Source organism: Balaenoptera borealis (assembly GCF_965194805.1).
Source record: "Balaenoptera borealis genome assembly, chromosome: 10".
NCBI classification, from domain to species: Eukaryota; Metazoa; Chordata; class Mammalia; order Artiodactyla; family Balaenopteridae; genus Balaenoptera; species Balaenoptera borealis.
The window spans coordinates 6,359,594-6,384,088 of record NC_138874.1 but is presented as its reverse complement, the minus strand read 5'-3'; the positions used below and the strand labels follow the sequence as shown (position 1 = coordinate 6,384,088).

At 39.3% G+C, this 24,495-nt stretch overlaps 1 protein-coding gene across 2 annotated transcripts in view; it reads left to right on the top strand.

Moving 5' to 3' along the window:
- Positions 1–24,495, top strand: part of LOC309635859 (uncharacterized protein) — a 44,984-nt gene that overhangs the window by 9,649 nt on the left and 10,840 nt on the right. The window contains exons 3-4 of one of the 2 annotated variants that reach the window (XM_082407657.1): positions 19,831–19,982; positions 20,264–20,359. In XM_082407657.1, coding sequence (XP_082263783.1) covers positions 19,949–19,982; positions 20,264–20,359 — 130 coding nt within the window. In that variant the 5' untranslated portion in view covers positions 19,831–19,948. The remainder of the gene's footprint in view (positions 1–19,830; positions 19,983–20,263; positions 20,360–24,495) is intronic. The other variant, XM_082407656.1, reaches the window with a different exon arrangement.

Below are 24,495 nucleotides of genomic sequence, written 5' to 3'. Positions count from 1 at the left end.
AAGCAAGCATGTGGACGCTCCTCACTGGCAAAGTCCAGGTTTCCCATAGCCCTCCTGTTACTCTTACTGGCACTCCAACCAGCTGAGGGGCTCATCTTTCCTATGTTGGGTCCCTGAATATGTTGCTCGACCACTCGCTCCCCAGAAAGGATTTCCATCTGTCTAATCTCCCTTTTCTTCCATGTCTTCTCTCAGGGGCACAGGTTCCAGCCTGATCACTTCTCTTAACTTCCTACCTGATTCTGTGTGGATCTTTCTTACAGCCTTGACTGTACAGGATTCTTTCTGCCAGTCTCCAGTTAGTTTTAAGTGAGAATTGTTCCACATCTAGGTGTATGTTTGACGTGTTTGTGGGGAGAGGTGAGTTCCATGTCATACTGTGCTATGTCAATCTCCTTCCTCTGTCAAGTGAATAGTTTGCCCACTAAGTTAAATCTGGTCTCACTTATTTACAAAGACCTATAATATAGATGTATTTGGAGACATTCTCAAAGTAACTAAGAGATTTGGGTATAATATTAGAGTTTTACAAAGTTACAAAGCAAAGAATAATAAAAACAAATCACCAAGAAGTAGTTATTGAATCTAGAGAATCCTCAAGGGCTCAGGATAAGATGGATCATTTTTCACATGGAAGTTAGAATTATTTTTCATCCTTAAATTCTCCAGTTTTCTCAGAAATATCTTGTACTGATATTTAAAGTATAAGAAATCAATGAACCCTTCAACTGATTTTATCACAACTTTATTTATCACAAAAATAAATCTCTTTGTAATTAATGTTTATTTAACTCAGGTATTCATTCAGCAGCTACTTACAAAAATCTACTAAGTATCCTTTGCTCTGTACTGTAGGTTCTAACAAAAATGAAATATTGGCGCCTGCAAAAGAGCCGCTCTCAGTGGGGCACAAGTGGGAGATGGGCGCACTGATAGAATACTTGAAAAGCCTTGTAACTGAGGTGCACACAAAATTCTGCTTCATGTTCTTTTTTAAGAAATTGCAGCTGTTTTATTGATCACCTTATCACACTTTCCTGTAGTAAAAAATATGAATAAGTTGACATTTAAGTATTGTTTGAAAAAGTTTCCTGTCATGATAGAACTCTCAGTCTTATTATTTCAACTAATCAAAGTGAATATATTTCAAACATTTATGAATAAGTATTAAATACAAAAGTAAAATTTTACTGGAAAAGCATCTTACAGAGATGGAGTTGGATAGATTTTTTTACAAACTAGTTTATCAGTGGATGAGAATTACTAGAATGAGAAATAGTCAGCATTAATTCTATTCCAAGTTCAATTCCATGGATGTAAGCATTGCGAAAATTTGTTTGCATAAATAAGTAGATATGAATGAATGGAGTTTTATTATAGTAATGCCTCTAAATTTTTTGAATCCTTACAAATCACATGCCACTAAAGATCTAACAAAGAAAAATATACTTTTAATGATCTATCAGCTGGTAACTCTGGTTAGGTTCTCTCTCAACTTAACTGAACGCAAGTATAGTCATCCCTTGGTATCTACAGGGGATTGGTTCCAGGATCCCCTCTGAGGATACCAAAATTGACTGATGGCCCAAGTCCCTTAGTTGGCCCTCTGTATCTGCGGGTTCAGCATCCTTACATATGGAGGGTGACTGTAACTGAAAACCACTTGACTTGTAAAATGATAAGTTCTAACTCACCAGTCAGTTGTTCCTTTCTTTGATGTGCTTGAGGGTTTTGCATCATGGGGGTATTTCACCTTAGTAAGGTTTTCCATATTCTTTATGAGTATGTTTTTTGGTAAAGAACATGTATCCTGACATTTTAATTCAAATATGAAGTACTCTGCCCTTTATATTGAGAATTTAACCTGTTTTCATTTTGTTATGGTTACTTATTTGAATTTATAGCAGCATTTATAGCAGCTTGACTTCAATAACCTGCAAAAAACTGCTCCTTTATATCTCTGTCCCCACCCCTTTTGGTTGTTGATGTCACAAAATTACATCTTTCTTTTTCTTTTTTTCTTTCTTTCTTTCTCTTTCTTTCTCCTTCCTTCCTTCCTTCCTTCCTTCCTTCCTTCCTTCCTTCCTTCCTTCCTTCCCTCCCTCCCTCCCTCCTTTCTTTCTTTCTTTCTTTTTCTTTCTTTCTTTCTTTCTTTCTTTCTTTCTTTCTTTCTTTCTTTCTTTCTTATTGCTTTACAATGGTGTGTTACTTTCTGCTTTATAACAAAGTGAATCAGCTATACATATACATATATCCCCGTATCTCTTCCCTCTTGCGTCTCCCTCCCTCCCACCACAAAATTACATCTTTATATAATGTGTGCTCCAAAACAAAAACGAATAATTCTTTTAAATGTCTTAGTCTCCAAATTATGTAGGAAAAAAAAAGATTTGGAATTACAAACCAAAGTTACATTAATACTAACTTTTATTCTAAATTTTAAAAAACGTATAACTCTCTTAAATCACATAGAAAAGATCAAGTACAGTTAAAAATGATTGCTATAGTAATACTAGTTCTATAATTGCCTATGTATTTGCCTTTGTTGGATCTTTATTCGTACGGCTTCAAGTTACTGTCTAGCGTCTTTTCATTTTACCTTGCAGGACTCCCTTGAGCATTTCTTGCAGGGCACATCTAGTGGTCATGAACTCGCTCAGCTTTTGTTTATCTGGAAATATCTTGGTTTCTTCCTGACTTTTTGAAGGACAGTTTTGCTGGATATAGTAGTCTTAGTTGACAGGTGTTTTCATTTAGCCCTTGAATATATGGACCCGCTGTCTTTTGACCACCAAAATTTCTGATGAGAAGTCTGAAGATAATCTTAATTGAGGATCCGTTTTATGTGATGAGTCTCTTCTCTCTTGCTGCTTTCAAGATTCACTCTGTCTTTTGAAAGTATGATTATAAAGTGTCTTGATATGGGTCTCTGATTTCATTTTACTTGGAGTTTGTCGAGCTTCTTGGATGTTTATATTAATGTATCTCATTAAATTTGGGAACTTTTCATTCAAATATTAGTTTGTCAAATATTTTTTGTATATTTCTGTGAATTTCTTCAAAGATTCTCTGTGCCCCTTTCTCTCTCTCCTTCTTCTTCTGAGACTCCCATGATGCGTATTTTGCTCCAGTTGATGGTGTTTCACAGGTCCTATATGCTCTGTTCACTTTTCTTCAATCTTTGTTCTTTCTGTTCCTCAGTGTTGATAATTTCCACTGTCCTATCTTCAAGTTCACTGATTCTTTTTTCTACCAGCTCAAATCTGCCTTTGAATATCTGTATGAATTTTTCATCTCAGTTATTGTACCTTTCAGCTGCATAATTTCTTTCTGGTTTCTTTTTAGGTTTTCTGTGTCACTCACATTTCCATTTTGCTCACACATCATGTTCTTGACTTTCTCCACATATTGTTCAAGTTCTTTGAGCATTGGTAAGACAGTGGTTTTAAAGTCTTTGTCTAATATATCTGCTGTTAAGTCTTTTGCAGGGACAGATTCTATATTGATTTATATTTTTCTTTTTCATGGACCATACTTTCCTGCTTTTTTGTATACTTTGTGTGTGTGTGTGTGTGTGTGTGTGTGTATAAATATGGAATTTCTGGCTCATATGGCAATTTTATGTTTAACTTTTTTTTTTATGTTTAACTTTTTGAGGAACAGCCCAACTGTTTTCCACAGCATCTTGAACCATTTTTCATTTCCACCAGAAATGTATGATGGTTCCAGATTCTCTAATTCTGGCCAAAATGTGTTTTCTGCTTTTTGATTATAGTCATCCTAGTGTGGGTAAAGTGGTATCTCATTGTGGTTTTGATTTGCATTTCCTAAATGACTAATGATATTGAGCATTTTTTCATGATTTGGACATTAAAAAAAAATCTTCAGAGAAATATCCATTCTAGTCCTTTACACGTATTTTATTTGGGCTGTTTTTCCTTTTTGTTGAGTTGTAAGAGTTCTATGTATATTCTGGATAATCAGGTATTAGATAACATGATTTGAAAATATTTTCATCCATTCTGGAGATTGTCTTTTTTCTTTCTTGATAAGATACTTTCATTTTAATTTTGATGAAGTCCAATTTATCTGTTTTTACTTTTATTGTTTATGCGTTGTCATATCTCAAAATACATTACCAAATTTTATATTTTATTCTAAGAGTTTTATGGCTTTACCTCTTATATTTAGATCCATGTTGATTTAATTTTTGAATATGGTGTTGACATAGTTGTCTAACATCATTCTTTCCTTGAGATATACTGTTGACCCAGGTCCAGACTATTCTTTCCCCACTGAATGGTCTTGGCCCCCTTGTTGAAAATCAGTGGTCCAGAGGTATGTGTTTATTTCTGGATTCTCTATACTGTTCTGGTGGTCTTCGTGTTTTTTTTTTTATATTATTTATTTGGTTGCATGGGGTCTTAGTTGCAGCAGGTGGGCTCCTTAGTTGTGGCTTGTGGGCTCCTTAGTTGTGGCTCCAGGGCTCATTAGTTGTGGCATGCGGGCTCCTTAGTTGTGGCATGTGAACTCTTAGTTGCGGCATGCACGTGGGATCTACTTCCCTGACCAGGGGTCAAACCTGGGCCCCCTGCATTGGGAGCATGGAGTCTTATCCACTGCGCCACCAGGGAAGTCCCCGGTCTTCATGTTTATACTTACACCAGTACCTATAGCTTTGTACTAAGTTTTGAAATCAGGAAAGTGTGACTCTTCCCAATTTGTTCTTTTTGCTTGTTTAAGATTGTTTGCGCTATTTAGGACTGCTTGCAATCCCATAATTTTTAGTATCAGGTTTTCCATTTGTGCAGAAAAGGCTGTTGAATTTTAATAGGGATTGCATTGAATCTTCAGGTCACTCTTGGTAGTACTGCCTTTTTTTTTTTTTTAATATTTGTTTATTTGGCTGGATCTTTAGTTGCAGCATGCATGTGGAATCTAGTTCCCTGGCCAGGGATCAAACCCGGCCCCCCAGCATTGGGAGTGCGGAGACTTAGCCACTGGACCACCAGGGAAGTCCCAGTACTGCCATTTTAACAATACAAAGTCTTCCAGTCTATGGGCATGGAATATCCTTCCATTTATTTAGGTCTTCTTCAAGTTCTTTTCACAGTTTTTTGTAGTTTTGCATATCCCTGGTTAAATTTATTACTAGGTATTTTACTCTACTGGATAATATTGTAAATAGAATTTTTTTTTAATTTACTTTTTGAGTTGTTCATTGCTGGTATAGAAAAAAAAAAACCTGATTGTTGTGTGTTGATTTTGCACTGTTATATAAATAAGTTCCTTTTTACCTTTTTTAAAAAATAGATTCCACATATGAGTGACATCATATGATATTTGTCTTTGTCTTACTTTGCTTAGTATGATAATCTCTAGGTCCATCCATGTTGCTACAAATGGCATTATTTCATTCTTTTCTATGGTTGAGTAATACTGCATTGTATATATGTACCACATCTTATTTATCTATTCCTCTGTCAATAGACATTTAGGTTGCTCCCATGTCTTGGCTATTGTAAACAGTGCTGCAGTGAACATAGGCGTGCACGTATCTATTCGGATTATGGTTTTCTCTAGGTATATGCCCAGGAGTGGGATTGCTGGATCATATGGTAGTTCTATTTTTAGTTTTTTAAGGAATCTCCATACTCTTCTCTATAGTGGTTGTACCAATTTACATTCCCACCAACAGTATAGATGGGTTTCCTTTTCTTCACACCCTCTCCAGCATTTATTGTTTTTTAGATTTTTTGGTGATAGCCATTCTGACTGGTGTGAGGTGATACCTCATTGTAGTTCTGATTTGCATTTCTCTGATAATTAGTGATGTTGAGCATCTTTTCGGCAATCTTTATTTCTTCTTTGGAGAAATATCTATTTAGATCTTCTGCCCATTTTTTTCTTTTTTCTTTTTTTTTTTTTAACATACATAGAGCTGCATGAGCTGTTTGAATATTTTGGAGATTAATCCCTTGTCGGTCACATCATTTGCAAATATTTTCTCCCATTCTTTGGGTTGTTTTTTCATTTTGTTGATGGTTTCTTTTCTGTGCAGAAGCTTTTAAGTTTCATTAGGTCCCATTTGTTTATTTTTGTTTTTATTTCTGTTATTCTAGGAGATGAATCAAACAAGATATTGCTGCGATTTATGTCAAAGAGTGTTCTTCCTATGTTTTCCTCTAAGAGTTTTACAGTATCTGGTCTTACATTTAGGTCTTTCATCCATTTTGAGTTTATTTTTGTGTGTGGTGTTAAAGAATGTTCTAATTTCATTCTTTTGCATGTAGCTGTCCAGTTTTCCCAGCACACCATTTTTTGAAGAGACTGTCTTTTCTCCATTGTATAGTCTTGCTCCTTTGTCGTACATTAATTTTTTTGTGTGTCACTTAGATGTGATTTACAATTTCACTTCCAAAGGTCCTTTTCAGAAGACGGCTTTTCAATGAATTTTAACACAAAGTGTAGAAATTTGTTAGTTTACTAACTCTACTTTTGTCATACATGGGCAATCTCTTTACTATCTAGAGACTAGATGTTATAAAATTGGGACCCATTTGTCCAGTATATACATAATATATACAGTAAAGTTAAATGAAATGCATGTAACATGCAGAGCAATGGGTAAGTTGAAATGTTCTAGTACACACTGGCAAAACATCTTTTGCCATCTTCCCTCCCACCTCCCTCAACCCAATGAACAAGCACAGAGTACACTGTTCAGAGGGGAGGTTTAACAATTCCATTTCCAAAGACAGTATTTCCCATCAGTTTTTAAAAGATATTTACAAGAAGCATTATTCTACTGCTTCTACTTTTAAATACATAAAGCACTTCTAAATATCTAGAAAGACTAGATATTTCACATAAGAACTTACTTGTGCACTATGTACACAGCACTGTTAAATAAAATTGCACACATATAACAATGGTTATAATCTGAGGTATCTTCTAAATATGACCATTTTGGCCTGAACTATTCCCTCCCTCACTTCCTTCTCTCCACCACCAATCCAGTGGACAAGTACAGGCATGTGTAATCTTAGAGGTGGTTGAGCAAATTCATATCCAAAAGTCATTTACAGAAGACAAGCTTTCCTATGAATTTGAACACAAATTGTACAAAATGTGCTAATTGTACTACTTTGTCATACACTAGCAACCTCTTTAACAACTAGAGACTAGACGTTGCAAAATTAGGACTCATTTGTCGATTATATACACTATATACACAGCAAAACAAAATACACGTAACATACAAAAAATGGTTTTGTCTGGAAATGTCCAGGTACAAACACATTAGCACATTACCTTTTGCAATTCTTTCCCTCCCATCTCCTCCAAACCACTGAACAAGTTAGACAATAGTATACTGCTCACAGAGGTGGTTTAATATTTAACATTCCCAAAGATAGTACTTCCTATGAATTTTCACAAAACTATATTTACAGAGTGACATTTTACTACCTCTACATTTACCATACGTTGGGCACTTCTAAACATATAGCTGGACTAGATGTTTCAAATAAGGACTTAATTTGTCCACTATATACAGAGCAGTCTTGAATAAACTGCACACATGTGACAGTTATAATCTGAAAGTGTCTTCAACATATGTGCATTCTACCCTAATACCAACCCCCTTCCCTTCTCTCCCCTCTCCACCAACCCAGAGAGCTATAATGCCCACGTTTTCAGAAGACAATCTTTCCTAGAAATTTTAACACAAAATGTACAAAATGTATTATTTACTAACTCTATTTTTGTCATATTCTGGCAACCTTTATAACATCTAGAAAGACTAGATGTTGTAAATTAGGACTCATTTGTCCATTATATACACTTTATACACAGCAAAGTGAAACAAAATGCATGAACATTAAAAAGACGGTAATCTTGCCTCACTATAAACACACTGGCACAGAGGTCTTTGCACTTTTTCCTCCTCCACCCGACCTTGAACCAGAGCACAAATGCAATGCATACTGTTCAAAGAGGTGGTTTGGCCAAGCTTGCCCCCCCTCCAAATAAAGAACAATATTTCATATGAATTTTAACAAAAAGATATTTACAAAATGTCTTTTTATTACCTCTACTTTTAACATATATCAGGCACTTCAGAACATCTAGAATGACTAGATATTTCAAAAAAGTACTTATCGTCAACTGTATGTACAGTAGTGAGGAATAAAATGCACACACAAGAAATGGTTATAGTATGGAAATGTCTTGTAAGTATGACCATTCTGGCATAGAACTTTCTTTTCTTCCTCCTCAAGGTTTTCCATTCCATGTCCTTTAACCCACTGAACAAATGTGGACCTCTGTGGCTCCTTTCTGTTGTTTTCTTCGTCTCTATTTCATTTATTTCTGCTCTGATCTTTATGATTTCTTTCCTTCTACTAACTGGATTTTGTTTGTTCTTCTTTCTCTAGTTGCTTTAGGTGTAAGGTTAGGTTGTTTGAGATTTTTCTTGTTTCCTGAGGTAGTATTGTATTGCTATAAACTTCCCTCTTAGAACTGCTTTTGCTCGGTCCCAAAGGTTTTGGGTCATCATGTTTTCATTGTCATTTGTCTCTAGGTATTCTTTGAATTCCTCTTCACTTTCTCCAGTGACCCATTGGTTGTTTAGTAACATATTGTTTAGCCTCCAAGTGTTTGTGTTTTCTACAGTTTTTTGCCTGTAAGTGATTTCTAATCTCATAGCGTTCTGGTCAGAAAAGATGCTTGCTCTGATTTCAGTTTTCTTAATTTAATGAGGCTTGATTTGTGGCCCCAGATGTGATGTATCCTGGAGAATGTTCCTTTTACACTTGAGAAGAAAGTGTATTCTGCTGCACTGGGAGGGAATGTTCTGTAAATATCAGTTAAGTCCATCTGGTCTAATATGTCATTTAAGGCTGTGTTTCCATATTGATTTTCTGTCTGGATAATGCGTCCATTGATGACAGTGGGGTATTAAAGTCCCCCACTATTATTGTGTTACTGTCAATTTCTTTTTTTATGGCTGTTCACATTCGCCTTATATATTGAGGTGCTCCTTTGTTGGGTGCATATATATTTGCTATTGTTATATCTTCTTCTTGGATTGATCCCTAGATCATTATGTAGTGTCCTTCTTTTTCTCTTGTAACAGTCTTTATTTTAAAGTCTATTTTGTCTGATATGCTTATTGCTACTCCAGCTTTCTTGTGATTTCCATTTGCATGGAATATCTTTTTGCATCCCCTCACTTTCAGTTTGTATGTGTCCCTAGATCTGAAGTGGGTCTCTTGTAGACAGCATATATACGGGTCTTGTTTTTGCATCCATTCAGCCAGTCTATATCTTTTGGTTGGAGCATTTAATCCATTGGCATTTAAGGTAGTTATTGATTTGTTTGTTCCTATTGCCATTTTCTGAATATTTTTGAATTTGTTTTTGTAGGTCTTTTTTCTTATCTTTCTGTTTTGTTCTCTTGAGGTTTGATGACTATCTTTAGTGTTATGTTTGGGTTGCTTTTTCTTTTTGTGTGTGTATCTATTGTAGTTTTTTGGTTTGCAGTTCCCATGTGGTTTTTTTTTTTTTTTTCATGCTAAGTGATCTTTTGTTTATTTGTAACTTCTTTGCTATTCCTATCCAAGATAGAAATGTAGGTTTACAGAGACTGCAGTAAGTTTCTAATATTCAGGCTAAGGATGTTGAATGTTTAGTCCTTTTGAGATTTTATACTTCATTGACTCACTGAAACCAGTGAGCTCAAACCATTTCCATGTACCTTTTTTTTTTTTAAACATCTTTATTGAAGTATAATTGCTTTACAATCGTGTGTTAGTTTCTGCTTTATAACAAAGTGAATCAGTTATACATATACATATGTTCCCATATCTCTTCCCTCTTGCATCTCCCTCCCTCCCACCCTCCCTATCCCACCCCTCTAGGTGGTCACAAAGCACCGAGCTGATACCCATGTGGTTTTGATATAGTAGTCTATATAAGATTGTTTCACGTTGCTGGTCTCTGAATTTCAAATGCAATCCCCTTTTCCTGCATTTGTACTCTCCTCTTCTAATGGTTGCTGGTTTTGATATCATATTTGTGTGTGGATGATTTCCTACTTTTACTGTATGCTTCCCTTTACTGGTGAGGTTTCCCATTTGTGATTTTCTTATTTCTAGTTGTGGGCTCCTTTATTTTTCCCCCCTGCCTACAGAAGTTGTAAAACTGGTTTGGTGATGCTAAATTCTCGTAGCTTTTGCTTGTCTGTAAAGCTTTTGATATCTCCATCAAGTCTGAATGAGAGCCTTGGTGGGTTGAGTATTCTTGACTTTAAGTTTCTCTTTTTCATCACTTCAAATATATTGTGTCACTCCCTTCTGGCCTGCAGAGTTTCTGCTAAGAAATCAGCTGATAACCTTGTGGGGATTCCCTTTTATGTTATTTGATGCTTTTCCCTTTTAAGGTTTTTTTCTTTAATTTTTGTTAGTTTGATTAATACGTGTCTCGGCATGTTCCTCCTTGTGTTTATCCCGGATGGGACTCTCTGCACTTCCTGGACTTGGGTGATTGTTTCCTTTCCCATGTTAGGGAAGTTTTCAGCTATTATCTCTTCAGATATTTTCTCAGGCCATTTCTCTTTCTCTTCTTCTTCTCGGACCCCATAATGCAATTGTTGGTGCATTTAATATTGCCCCAGAGGTCTCTGAGACTGTCCTCATTTCTTTTCTTTCTTTTTTGCTTTATTCTGCTCTGTGGAAGTGATTTCCACCACTCTGTTTTCCAGCTCAGTTATTCATTCTTTCACCTCATTTATTCTGCTATTCCTTCTAGTAGTTTTCATTTCAGTTATTGTGTTGTTCATCTCTATTTGTTTGTTCTTTAAGTATTCTAGTTCTTTGTTAAACATTTCTTGTATCTTCTCAGTCTGTGCCTCCATTCTTTTTCCGAGATTTTGGATCATCTTTATTATCATTACTCTGAATTCTTTTTCAGGTAGATTGTCTATCTCCTTTTCATTTAGTTCTTCTTTGGGTTTTTAGGTTGTTCCTTTGTCTGAAATATATTTCTCTGTCCTCTCATTTTGTCTAAATTTCTGTGCTTGTGGTCTCCTTTCTGCAGGCTTCAGGATAGTCGTTCCTCTTGCTTCTGGTGTCTGACCCCTGGTGGGTGAGGTTGGTCTAGGGGCTTGTGCAGGCTTCCTCATTGGAGGGACTGGTGCCTGCTGTCTGGTGGGTGGAGCTGGGTCTGGTTCTTCTGGTGGGCAGGGCTGTGTCAAAGGGTTGGTTTTGAGATGGTTGTGAGCTCAGTACAACTTTAGACAGCCTGTTTGCTGATGGGTGGGGCTGTGCTCCTATCTTGATGGTTGTTTGACCTGAGGCTTTCTAGCACTGGAGACTTCAGGCTGTTGGGTGGGGTCGGGTCTTGGTGCCGAAATGGGGACCTCCGGGAGTGCTCACACTGATCACTATTCCCTGGGGCCTCCACTGCCAGTGTCCTTGCCCCCACAGTGAGCTACAGTCGATCCCCGCCTCCCCAGGAGACCCTCCAAGACCCCTAGATAGGTCTGCCAGGTTCCTTTGGAGGTACTGCTTTGTGCTGTGTCCCAGTGCACATGAGGCCTAGTGTGCACGCCCTCCAAGAGTGGAGTCTGTTTCCCCCAGCCCTGTGGAGCTCCGGCACTCAAGCCCTGCTGGCCTTCAAGGCTAAATGCTCTAGGGGTTTTTCCTCCCAGTGTCAAACCCTCAGACTGTCTTGGAGGGCTATTTTTTTAATTTAATTATTTTATGTATTTATTTTTGGCTGCACTGGGTCTTCGTTGCTGCACACGGGCTTTCTCTAGTTGTGGCGAGCGGGGGCTACTCTCCATTGCAGTGCGTGGGCTTCTCATTGCAGTGGCTTTTCTCGTTGCGGAGCACGGGCTCTAGGCGCACGGGCTTCAGTAGTTGTTACAGGCAGGCTCAATAGTTGTGGCTCATGGGCTCTAGGGTGCAGGCTCAGTAGTTGTGGCGCATGGGCTTAGTTGCTCCGCAGCATGTGGGATCTTCCTGGACCAGGGCTCGAACCCATGTCCCCTGCATTAGCAGGTGGTTTCTTAACCACTATGCCACCAGGGAAGCCCTGCAGGACTATTTTTATGTGGGAAGTTCCGTGTAGCCTGCATGGGTTTAACATTTTTTGGTCCAAGGGCTGTTGTCAGTATGGGTGTCTGCCATCTTTTTCTTCAGCTTATGCTTATCACCTTGGTAAGAGGTGTGACTGACGTTTTAGTGACCAGATCCTGCACTGGGTATTGAGTGGGGCCTCCTCTTTGCTCTGTGGTTGTCACTGCCCTGTCAGGGGCGGGGTCTGCTCCCTAGTTGTTGTTGAAGAGGCCCCCAGTCTGTTTCTTAGCTGTGTTTCTGATCTGCGGTGCAAGGTAGGCTGTATTGGACCACTCCCACTGGGAGAGAAGCCACTGAGTACACCTCCTCTGCATGTGTTCACTTCTGAGTGTGCTCTGCTGCGTCACCTTTCACCCGTTGTTGGAGCTCACAAATTCCACTCTCATTGGCACTGCTTTCAGCCCCACTTTAACTGTGGGTATGCCAGCAATTGGCCCTCGTGTCTCTCAGGCATTGTTTTCACCAGGCCACCAGCATAGATTCACTGAGGTCAGTTCCCAGGACTGCAGTAATCATGCATCTGGAACCACTGTGGGCGCTGTGGAGGCAACCCAGACTCTGGCCTGGCCAATCTCCCATGTGTACTTGCCCACAAAGTCCACAGCTGCTAAAGCTAGACCCGTCTCAGCTGCAGGAACACCTGTTGTCCCTTCAGATGTTCCTGAGGTGCTGAGTTTACTAAGCCAGTCATGGGGGTGTAATTCCGTGGTTCACGCAGTGGGAGGAGAGATTTCAGCTCTTCTTTCTTAGTTGCATGGCCCCTGGGGCTCCGCTGTGGTTTCACCCTCACCTCTGCACGTGGGCCACCCACAGGCATCTGCTCCCGGGGCTGCCCTGGAGCACACGAAGCCCTCCCAGGTGGGAGGGGGCTGAGGCAGCAACCAGGGGCGCATGAGCCTGCCCAGGCAGGAGGGGGCAGAAGTGGCCACTGACTGTGGCATGCGTGCCTGCCCAGGCGGGAGGGGCCGGAGGCAGCCACTGGGGGCACACAAGCCTGCTCTGGCAGGAGCCCCTCCTAGTGCCCGCGGAAGCAGCAGCCAGCACGTGGGGAAAGAGGCAACAGTAGTGGCCCCGCTCTCTGTGTGTCACTCAACAATGATGCTTCGCGTCTATGGCAGCCTGGGCTTTTTCCCTGAGCATTCCCAGTTACGGAGCTCCTCACTCCCACCCCTTCATGTTGTCTCCTTGCAGCCAACAGCAGTCCTCTTTTTGGATCTGTTCTCCAAGCACCCTGTTCCAGCACCCAGCCCCTGTTGTACTGGTGGACACATACCTCAGCCTGGGGTGCACAGGGCTGTGGCACGGACCACCTTTATAGGTCTCACTCTGTCCTGCCTGCCACAGACAGATTGCTGCTCTCTCCTCCAAGCCCCTGAAGCTCCCCTTTTGGCCCAACTGATCTCCCCACTGGTGAGGGGGCTCTCGGGTGCGGCAACCTCTCCTCTCCTTTAGCTTTGCAACGGGTGCAGTCCAGCCTGTTTCTGGGCTTTTTTTTTTCCTTTGGTCCTACGTGGTTACACGGGGTTCTTTCTTGTCCTTTTAGGTGTCTGAGGACCTCTGCTAGTGTTCAGCAGGTGCTCTGTGAGAACTGTACCACTCGTAGATGTATTCTTGATGTATTTTTGGGGGGAGGTGAACTCCACGTCCTCCTACTCCATCATCTTGACTCCTACCTCTCTTTTATTTTTTAGAGCATATTTAATACAGTTGACTTAAAGCCTTTGTTTAGGAAGTTCAATGTCTGGTCTTCTCAGGGACACTTCTGTCAATTTATATTTTTCCTTTGATTGGGCCATACTTTTTTGTTTCTTTGTGATTTTGTTGTTGTTGAAACCGGACATTTGTATATCATAATGTTGTAATTTTAGAAATTACTTTCTTGCTCTTCTCCAAATTTTGCTGTTCTTGATTGTTGAAGACTACAGTTATCCAAATGACTTTTCCAAACTGCTTTTGTTTTTGCAAAGTCTGTATTTCTTATCTGTGGTCACTGAATTCTCTGTTCCTTTAGCTTGTGTTCAGTTAGTGTTTTGAACATCCATCATCTCGTATAGGTACAACACTAAAGAAATAGAAATTTTTTTTTTCCTTGTGATGAGAATGCTTAGGATTTACTACTTTCATTTATAACATACAGCAGTGTTACTTATCTTTATCATGTTGTACATTACATCCCTAGTACTTATCTTATAACTGAAAGTTTGTATGTTTTGTCTACCTTCATCTAATTCCCCTTCCCCCTCCTCCCCACCTCGAGTAGCCACAAATCTGATCTCTTTTTCTATGAGGTGGTCTGTTTGTTTTTGAAGTATAATTGACTTACAGCACTATTTTAGTTCCTTGTATTCAGCATAGTGATTCTACATTTCTATACGTTTCAAAATGATCACCAGTAATATGTCATGTTACTATATGAAGATATTATATAATTATGTTCCCCACACTCTACATTTTATACCTGTGACTCTTTTATTTTGTTAACTGAAGGTTTGCACCTCTTAGTCTCCCTCGCCTATTTCTCTCCTTCCCCTACCAACCTCCCCTCTAGCAACCACCTATTTGTTCTCTTTATCTATGACTCTGTTTCTGTTTGGTTATATTTGTTAATTTGTTTTGTTTTTTTGGATTCCAGATATAAGTGAAATCATGCAGTATTTGTCTTTCTCTGTCTGACTTATTTCACTTAGCACAGTACCCTCTAGGTACACCCATGTTGTCACAAATGGCAAGATTTCATTCTTTTTATGGCTGAGTAATATTCCATTGTGTACATGTGTATGTGTTTGTGTGTATGTTTATACACACATACATACCACATTTTCATTATACATTCATCTGTTGATGAACACTTAGGTAGCTTCCATATCTTGGCTGTTGTAAATGATGCTGCAGTGAACATGCGGGGGGGTGAGCGAATATCTTTTCAAATTAGCATTTTTATTTTCTTCAGATAAATAGCCAGTAATAGCCAGAAATGGAGTTGCTGGGTTGTATGGTAGTTCTGTTTTTAGTTTTTTGAGGACTATCCATACTGTTTTCCATAGTGGCTTTACCAGTTTACATTCCCACCAACAGCATGTAAGGGTTCCCTTATCTTCACATCCTCACCAACACTTGTTATTTGTTTTCTTTTTGGTAATGGCCATTCTGACAGATGTGAGGTGATATCTCACTGTGGTTTTGATTTGCATTTCCCTGATGATCAGTGATGTTGAGCATCTTTTTATGTGTCTATTGGCCATCTGTATATCTTCTTTAGATAAATGTCTGTTCAGTTCCTTGCCTGGGTTTAATTGGATTGTTTTTCCGATGTCAAATTGTATGAGTTCTTTGTATATTTTGGATGTTAACCCCTTGTTGGAGATATCATTTGCAAATGTCTTCTCCCATTCATTAGGCGGCCTTTTCATTTTGTTGATAGTTTCCTTCATTGTACAAAGCTTTTTAGTCTGACGTAGTCCCACTGGGTAATTTTTGCTTTTGTTTCCCTTGCCTGAGCAGAATATCCAAACCATTGCTAAGATTGATGTCAGAGAGCCTATTTTTTTTTAATTTAATTTTATTTATTTTTTTATACAGCAGGTTCTTAATAGTTATCCATTTTATACATATTAGTGTATACATGTCAATCCCAATCTCCCAATTCATCACACCACCACCACCCCCCGCCACTTTCCCCCCTTGGTGTCCATACGTTTGTTCAGAGAGCCTATTTTTTGTTTGTTTGTTTGTTTTTGCCACACAGCACAGCTTACAGGATGTTAGTTCCCTGACCAGGGATTGAACTCATGCCCCCTGCAATGGAAATGCAGAGTCCTAACCACTGTACTGCCAGGGAAGTCCCCTGTGTATGTTTTCTTTTTTATTTTTTAAATTAATTAATTAATTTATTTTTGGCTGGTTGGGTCTTAACTGCTGTGTGCGGGCTTTCTCTAGTTGCGTTGAGCAGGGGCTGCTCTTTGTTGCAATGCACGGGCTTCTCATTGCGGTGGCTTCTCTTGTTGTGGAGCATGGGCTCTAGGCGCACAGGCTTCAGTAGTTGTGGCTCACAGGCTCTAGAACACAGTCTCAGTAGTTGTGGCACGTGGGCCTAGTTGCTCCGAGGCATGTGGGATCTTCCCGGACCAGGGCTTGAACCGGGAAGTCCCCCCTGCGTATGTTTTCTTATAGAAGTTTTATGGTTTCAGGTCTTACATTTAAGTCTTTAATTCATTTTGAGTTTATTTTTTATGGTGTAAGTAGTCCAGTTTTCCCAGCAAGAAGCTGTCTTTTCCCCATTGTATATTCTCACCTCCTTTGTGGTAGATCTTCTCATACACTTTAAATTGTCTCTAGATTACTTATAATACCTAATACAGTGTAAATGCCATGTAAATAGTTGTAAATACAATGTAAATTCTATATAAATAATTGCTGGTGTGGGGCAAATTCAGTTTTGCTTTTTGGAACTTTCTGGAGTTTTTCTTCCCCCAAATATTTTCATTCTCTGGTTGGTTGAATCTGTGGATGTGGAACCTGTGCATATGGAGGGCCAATTGTATATAGATATGTTTAAAAAAAAAAAAAAAGTGTCCTGACTTTATAGAATGGCTGCACTTCAGCTTTGGTCTTCATTAACTGCTGGATCTTTACAGAGTGGAGGTCCACCAAGGTGCCCTAGGAGTCAGTTACTTTGTCAGTGAGTTACTTTGCCAGTCATTCATCTTAGCACCTATGCTGACCCCTGGCCCTGGTTGGAGGGCTCAGAGATTGGTAGTCTCCGGCTGTGGTTGGAAGCCGCTGCTTCTGCCCACTTGTGTGCTTGTATAAATTGTAGGTACCATGCTTCTAGTTTCTTTTGTCTGATACTATCCACTTATATCATCCAGAAGTTGCATAAAATTGTCTTTCTGGTGCATTCTGTTATTGGCACATTTGTTTGTTTTACTTTTGTTTTATTGTTTCTTCCACTTATATTGTTGGAGGCATCAGAGATAGATGTGTGTTTTAAGTCCACCATCTTTAATTGGAAGTGTCAGTTATTTGTGAAACTGTGTTATTATTTCCCACTATTCTCTTGTCATCTGGTTCTGTTCTTACATTTCAGAAAATTTCTTCTCAGCCTTCATAGGCTATTTTTCTTTTTTCTGCCAGCCTCTCAAATATTGGTGATCCCTTAAATTCTGTGCTGGTATTTTTTCTTTCCTCAATTTATCTCCTCTGTAACCATCTGATTCACTCTGGTGACTCCAGTGACAGAGTTGCGATTTTCACCCAAATCCTTATTTTCATACTACACTTCTAAATTCCAGATTCATCTATCCAACCTTCCAGTTGATATTTCTACTTCCATGTTCTGAAGATATCTGGCATACTGTATGTCTAGCATCTGTTTCATCGTCACTGTGCGTCTACCCTGCTCTTCCTCCTGTTCCCCCAGACTTGACAAGAGGTTTCCAGAACCTCCAAGGCAGATCATGCAGACCCTCTGGGAGTAACTCTTCCTCTCTCCCTTTGCTCAGCAAGTTCCCTGTTTAGCATCTCTGCTAATAATACAGGCGACTCCCCTCTTAATACAGGTGATCCAGCACAGATATTTACAGCATTGGGATTACAGCATGTGAATTGGCCAGTGGGCAGGTACCTTTCCAGGACATGCACAGGACTCAGACGTTGTTACAGAAACTGAAAGGTCTTCCTTAGAGCCCACTGGATATCAGTATTTTCCCTCAATCAGAATCCAGAATGAAAAGTTGTCGATCAGGCGTAGACTCTGGGATTGGAGAAAGTGTACACGTCTCCAGTGGAACTCGCACAGTAAATAGTGAGATTGCAAACACCGCCCTCAGAAACATTCTCTCCTGCCTTCCTTAGCTTGGTACAGCTCTGTCTGCAACAAGACCCTGAGAAAAGGCCATCAGCAAGCAGTGTATTATCCCATGTTTTCTTCATACAGCCTTATTTTGAGTTTCTTTAGCAGATGAAGGAAGAAAGCCAGAGTTCAGCACTTATACTGTTGCCTCCTGCTTGTCACAGGCCATCCACAGCACCACCTCCAGCCTCACCTTGGACTGAGCTGGAATGGGATTTTCCTGATGACAAAGATTCAAACTGGGAATTCTAGGGCTGCCAAATCCTTTCATGTCCTATATACTTGACACTTCCTCCCTGCTGCTTTTTCTTCTGTATTGCTAGGTACAAATACTAGAATTATACTTGAAAATACAGCTGGGTGCACTGGAGAATCTATCATTTAGAACCACTCTGTTCAAAGGAGCATGAATTTATAGCCCCTTTGGTTAGCTCAGAGTGCTATTATAACTCCAGGGAAACTTTGGAATTATTAATCTAACTATATTTAATGTCATCTGTTCTCCAAATTTTTCCCAAGCTGTGACTAGCTCTTCTTTTTGATCTCTCAATATAATTTTTGAGCCAGTTAAATTTTTCAGCATTTTGCTGCCCTCAGGAGAATGAAGCCTCAGAGGACATTGCTTCCAAGTACATTTTTTACTTTCACATTCTCTAGCCTTTTTAATCAGCTATGTTAAATCAACAAGCTGGTTTATCCTGGCATCAAACCCGTTTTTGATAGAAGGGGAAATGTTTATACTTTCCCATTTTCTTCTGTTAATACTTACAGTAATATCAAACTGAGCCTCACACATTAAATGATTCACTTGAAAAAAAAGAAAAAACAACTTTGGGATCATTGTTTCCTCGGCAAAAATTAGTTTATATAACTAGGATGGAAGTGTGTATTTCCATTTCACTATTGGCTTCGTGCTAGTCACAGCAATGACCTAGGGTGAGTGGAGATGGGGGAAAAGAGAGAGGCTGTGCCCTAAGGGAGTGTGCAAGATAATTCTGCATACATCATATACTGTCAGTCCTTTAGGGCATGGGAAGAAAATATTAGCTTATTTACATTTTTATCTGAAAAGAACAGAATTAAGCTCTCCTCATATGTGAATTGACAGTATTTAATTTATAGATAAATATAAATAAAACTGGTGGTTCCTCAAGAATTTTATGGATTAGATGAGTGATGAAATATTTGGAGATCACCAACAGAACTTTAGCCAAATATATTCCCTAGTTTCCTCCCCTGAACCTTTTGCCCCTGCCTCTGCAGCCTTTTATCTCATCACAGGTTCAGACCTGCTCTCAAGTCCATTGACTTGCCACATGTTTTTTCAGGTCTTCTTAACATTTCTTGCAGTTTTGTTGCATATTTGCAAAGAAACGACTATTTATATTTAAGCACTGAAAGTTTTATCTGCTCAGTGAAATCCAGGGTGCTGACACTCTCACATGAACTTGCACAGAACCCCTTTATGATCTGTCTGCATTGTACATATTTGTGATATGGGTCCTTTAAGTCCTATGGTAGGTATATCTTTATATCTTTCCTTATGAGAATAAGCTCTTTGAGACCAGGAAGAGTATATTTTTCAACTTGGAATTCTCAAAAGCTAGGACACTTTCAGGCACATAAAGGCATGCAGATATTTTTCCATTAAGTAATAAATTAATCCACCAATGGTATTTCTACCATGGTTTCTTGTTTAATCACAAAATGTAACACAAAACAAGCTATATAGTAGAGGTCCTTTGTAACATGTTGTGGTCAATTTTCAACAGGAAAAATGGTAAGAATTAGTCTTTAAACTTCTTTTTCCACATCACCTGACTCTGACCACTGCAGATTGAGCAGAAGTGTGTTTTTCTAGGGATCACTGTCATTCAGGGATGTGACTGTGGGCTTCACCCAGGAGGAGTGGCAGCACCTGGACCCTGCTCAGAGGACGCTGTACAGGGACGTGATGCTGGAGAACTACAGCCACCTCATCTCAGTAGGTAGGGAGCGCTTATTTCCCATGTAGACCCCCAGTATACATGTCCTTTCTTATTTACAGAAACTTGTGGAATTTTTGTAGAACATAATAATATTTAGGTTTGGGATTTACAGGCCAAGGACAATTTATCCCTTTTGGGTACCAGAAAGAATGTGTTGTCCTCTGCCCCATAACAGGATTAGATGAGCTTTTTTTTTTTAATTGTATACTCTTTGAGAACAGTGTATCAAAGACCCTGACACTCATCCAATTTGTCTCATGTCATATAATTCTCATTCACAGGGTTTTGCATCCCTAAACCAGAAGTGATCCTCAAGTTGGAGCAAGGAGAGGAGCCATGGATATTAGAGGAAGAGTCCCCAAGCCAGAGTGTCCCAGGTGAGTCTGGGAGTATGAGCCGGACGGAGTTTAGGAGGAAATCAGATCACAAAGGGGTAGTTCAGAGATTAAGGCCATTGAAATGGTCTTCAGGAATCATGTTTTAGTGGCTCTGGACCTTTGGAAGTAGCATGTTAACATGACTCAAATATCCAGCGTCACTGAATTGCGCAGTATCTCCCCAGTGTCCCTCTTATACACAAATGGTATCCTTTTTTTAAGGTGTAAATTACATAGAGTTAAATACACAGATGTTTAAGTGTTCAAGTAAATAAAGTTTTGTATATGCATACATCCATATAGCCATTGTCAAGATGAACATATGGAACATTTTTTTAGCACCCCAGAAGGCTCCCTGGTGTCCTCCTCCCAGTAAATAACATCTCCCCCTTCTATTATCATAGATCAAGTTTGCCTGTTTTTCACTTCAGATAACTGTAGTCATACAGTAGGTACTATGTACATATGTGCACTATGTACATACATACACACAATGTGTATATGTGTATATATACTATATATGTGTGTGTGTGTATAGTGTCTGCCTTCTTTGGATCAGCACTATGTCTGTGAGATATATATGTCATATACATTAGTAGTTTATTGCTTTATATTGCTGTGCAGTGTTCCATCATGACTATCCCAGAATTCATCTGTCCATTCTATTATTGAAACATAATTGGGGTACATATTTGAAACATACTTGTTTTAAAATATATTTATTTTGAATTTGAGGGTATTTGAAAAATGGTGTTACATTTTTTAATTGAAGTATAGTTGATTTACAATATTACATTAGTTTCAGGTATACAACATAGTGATTCAATATTTTTGCAGATTATACTCCATTATAAGTTATTACAAGATAATGGCTATAATTCCCTGTGCTGTGTACAATATATCCTTGTTGCATATCTATTTTATACATAGTAGTTTGTATCTGTTAAAACAAACACCTAATTTGTCCCTCCACCCTTCAGTCTCCCCTTCAGTAACCATGTTTGTTTTCTGTATCTGTGAGTCTGTTTCTGATTTGCATATACATTCATTTGCATTATCTTTTTAGATTTCATATGTAATTGATATCATACAGTATTTGTCTTTCTTTTTCTGGCTTATTTCACTAAGCAGATATCCTCTAGGTCCATCCACATTCCTGCAAATGACAGAATTTATTTTTTTTATGACTGAGTCCTGTTCTGTTGTGTGTGTGCATGTGTGTGTGTATATATAATTTTCTTTATCCAGTTGTCTGTCGATGGGCACCTATTTTGCTTCCGTGTCTTGGCTATTGTAAATGCTGCTGTGAACATTGGGGTGCATGTATCCTTTAAAATTAGTGTTTTCGTTTTCTCTGGATATATACCCAGAAGCACTATCTGCAAATAGTGACAGCTATACCTCTTCCCTTCCAATTTGGATACCTTTTATTTTTTCTTTGTGTCTGTGATTGCTGTGGATAGGACTTCCGATACCATGTTTAAATAGAAGTGGTGATAGTCTGCATCTTTGTCTTGTTCCTGGAAATGAAAGGAAGGCTTTCAGCTTTTCACCATTGAGTATGATGTTGGCTATGGGTTTGTCATAAATGGCCTTTATTATGTTGAGATATGCTCCCTCTATACCCACTGTGATGGGAGTTTTTATCATGAATGAATGTTGAATTTGGTCAAATGCTTTTTCTGTGTCTATTGAGATGATTATGTGATTTTTATCCTTCCTTTCATTAATGTGGAGTATCACATTGATTTGTGGATATTGATCCATCCTTGCATCCCTTGAATAAATCTACCCACTTGATCATGGCATATGATCCTTTTTATATAATGTTGAATTTGGTTTGCTAATGTTTTATTGAGGATTTCTGTATCTATTTTCCTCAGAGATATTGGTGTGTACTTGTGTCTGGTTTTGGTATCAGGGTAATTGTCACCTTGTAGACTGAATTTGGGAGTGTTCCATTCTCTTCAGTTTTTTCAAATAGTTTGAGAAGGGTAGGTATTAGTAGTTTGTTATGTGTTTGGTAGAATTCCCCCATGAGCCACCCAGTCCTGGACCGTTGTTTGCTGGGAGTTTTATTAGAAAAAAAAACTATTGTGGGTTTTTGATTTGTAGTTACCATGTGGTTCATATATGTTGACCTAGAACTGTATTTATTTTAAACTGATAGTCGTTTAAATTCAGACATTCTAGAAGATCTACATTCCCCCACGTTTTGGCTTTTAACATATTTTACATCTTCATGTCTATCTCTTAACTGTTTATTGTAGTTACAGTTTATTTTACAAATGTCTTTTAACTTTCACAATAGCTTATTTTAGTGGTTGATCCACAGCCTTTACTATATTTTTGCCTTTTCTGGTGGGATTTTCTCCATCCTGTAGTTTCTTATTTCTTGTTGTACCTTCCTCCCACCATTTTTCACTTAAGGAAGATCCTTTAACACTTCTTATAAGGTCGGTTTAGTATTGATGACTGTTTTAGTTTTTGCTTGTCTGAGAAGTTCTTTATCTCTTCTTCAATTCTGAATGATAATCTTGCTGGGTGGAGTATCCTATGTTGGAAGTTTTTCCCTTTTAACACTTTAAATATCTCATGCCACTCCCTTCTGGCCTGAAAAATTTCTGCAGACAAATCAGCTGATAGCCTTATTGGGGTTTCTTACACGTGACTCTTTCTTGCTGCCTTTAGAATTCTCTTTATCTTTAATGTTTGCCATTTTAATTATGATATGTCTTGGTGTAAGTCTCTTTGGGTTTTTCTTGTTTGGGACCCTCTGTGCTTCCTGTACCTGAATATCTATTCTTTAGGTTCAGGGTTTTGAGCCATAATTTCATCAAATATGTCTTCTGCCTGTTTTTTCTTTCTTCTCCTTCTGGTACCCCTATAATGAGAGCGTTAGTATGCTTGATGTTGTCCCAGTGGTCCTTTAAACTATCAAGTTTGTTTTTCTTTTTGCTAATCTGATTAGGAGATTTCCATTATTCTATCTTCCAGATCACTTCTGCATCCTTCTATATCACCTAGTCTGCTCTTAATTCCTTCTAGTGTATTTTTTATTTCACTAATTGTGTTTTTCACCTCCAAGTGGTTTTTTTTTCTGTTTTCTAGTTCCTTGTTAAAATTCTTACTGTGTTCATATATTCTTTTCACTGGTTCAGTTATCATGCTTATTACTAATGCTTTACAATCTTTAGTAAATTATATCTGTTTCATTAGTTGATTTTGTTCAGGGTTTTTTTCTTGTTCTTTTGTTTGAAACAAATTCCTTTGTCTTCTCATTTTTATTAACTTTCTCTGTCTTTGTGAAATTAGGGGAAACAGTTACCTATCCTGGTCTTGGAGTGGTGTCCTTGGGTGGGTCCCTACATAGTCTGTGTGTGCCCAATGGCTTTGGTGGGAGTATCTCCCCCCAGGGTATTCTGGCAGCTACACCTTGCTGAGGGCTAGGGCTGGAGATGATGGAGGGGCTAGGAGCCAGGTGTCAGCCAGGGCTCCTCCTATGCTCAGTGGTCGACACTGCCTACCAGGGCCAGGGCTGGTGTCAGGTCTTAAGGTAGTGGAGTAGAAGCTGGAGGGTTGGGTCAGAGCTGGTTCCGTTCCCCAGAAGGAAGCAGTGGTTGGAGCAAGAGGGACTGGCGTGTGTGCCCAGTGCGGGCCAGGGTGCACTCTGTGCTTGTCCTGGCACACAAGTCAGTGTTCTAGGACACTCCTGATCTGCTGCCCCTCCCTGCACCGGCAGTGCCCACCCCCCCCATACCATTCAGATGTAGTGTCAGGTCCAACCTAGCTCCATGCCCCGAACTGTGTACGCTCCTCAGTAGCAACAGCCTTTGCCCTAGTGGGGAGCTGCGCTGTGGAGCAAGAGGGGCTGGAGCGGGTACTTTGTGTGGGCTGGGGGCATGTGCTGGGTCAGTTGCAGGAAACCAGCCCAGCTTCTGAAGTCTCAGTCTGCTTCCTCTGCCTGTTCCCTGAGCAAGCAAGCATGTGTGTGCACTTCAAGAGCGGAGTCCAAGTTTCTCACAGCTCCCCACGCTGCGGGTCCCACTGGTCTTCATACCAGCCAAGAGGCCTTATCTTCCTGATGTCGGACCCCAGGGCTAAGATGCCCAATAAGGGGTTGGAACTGCTTCCCC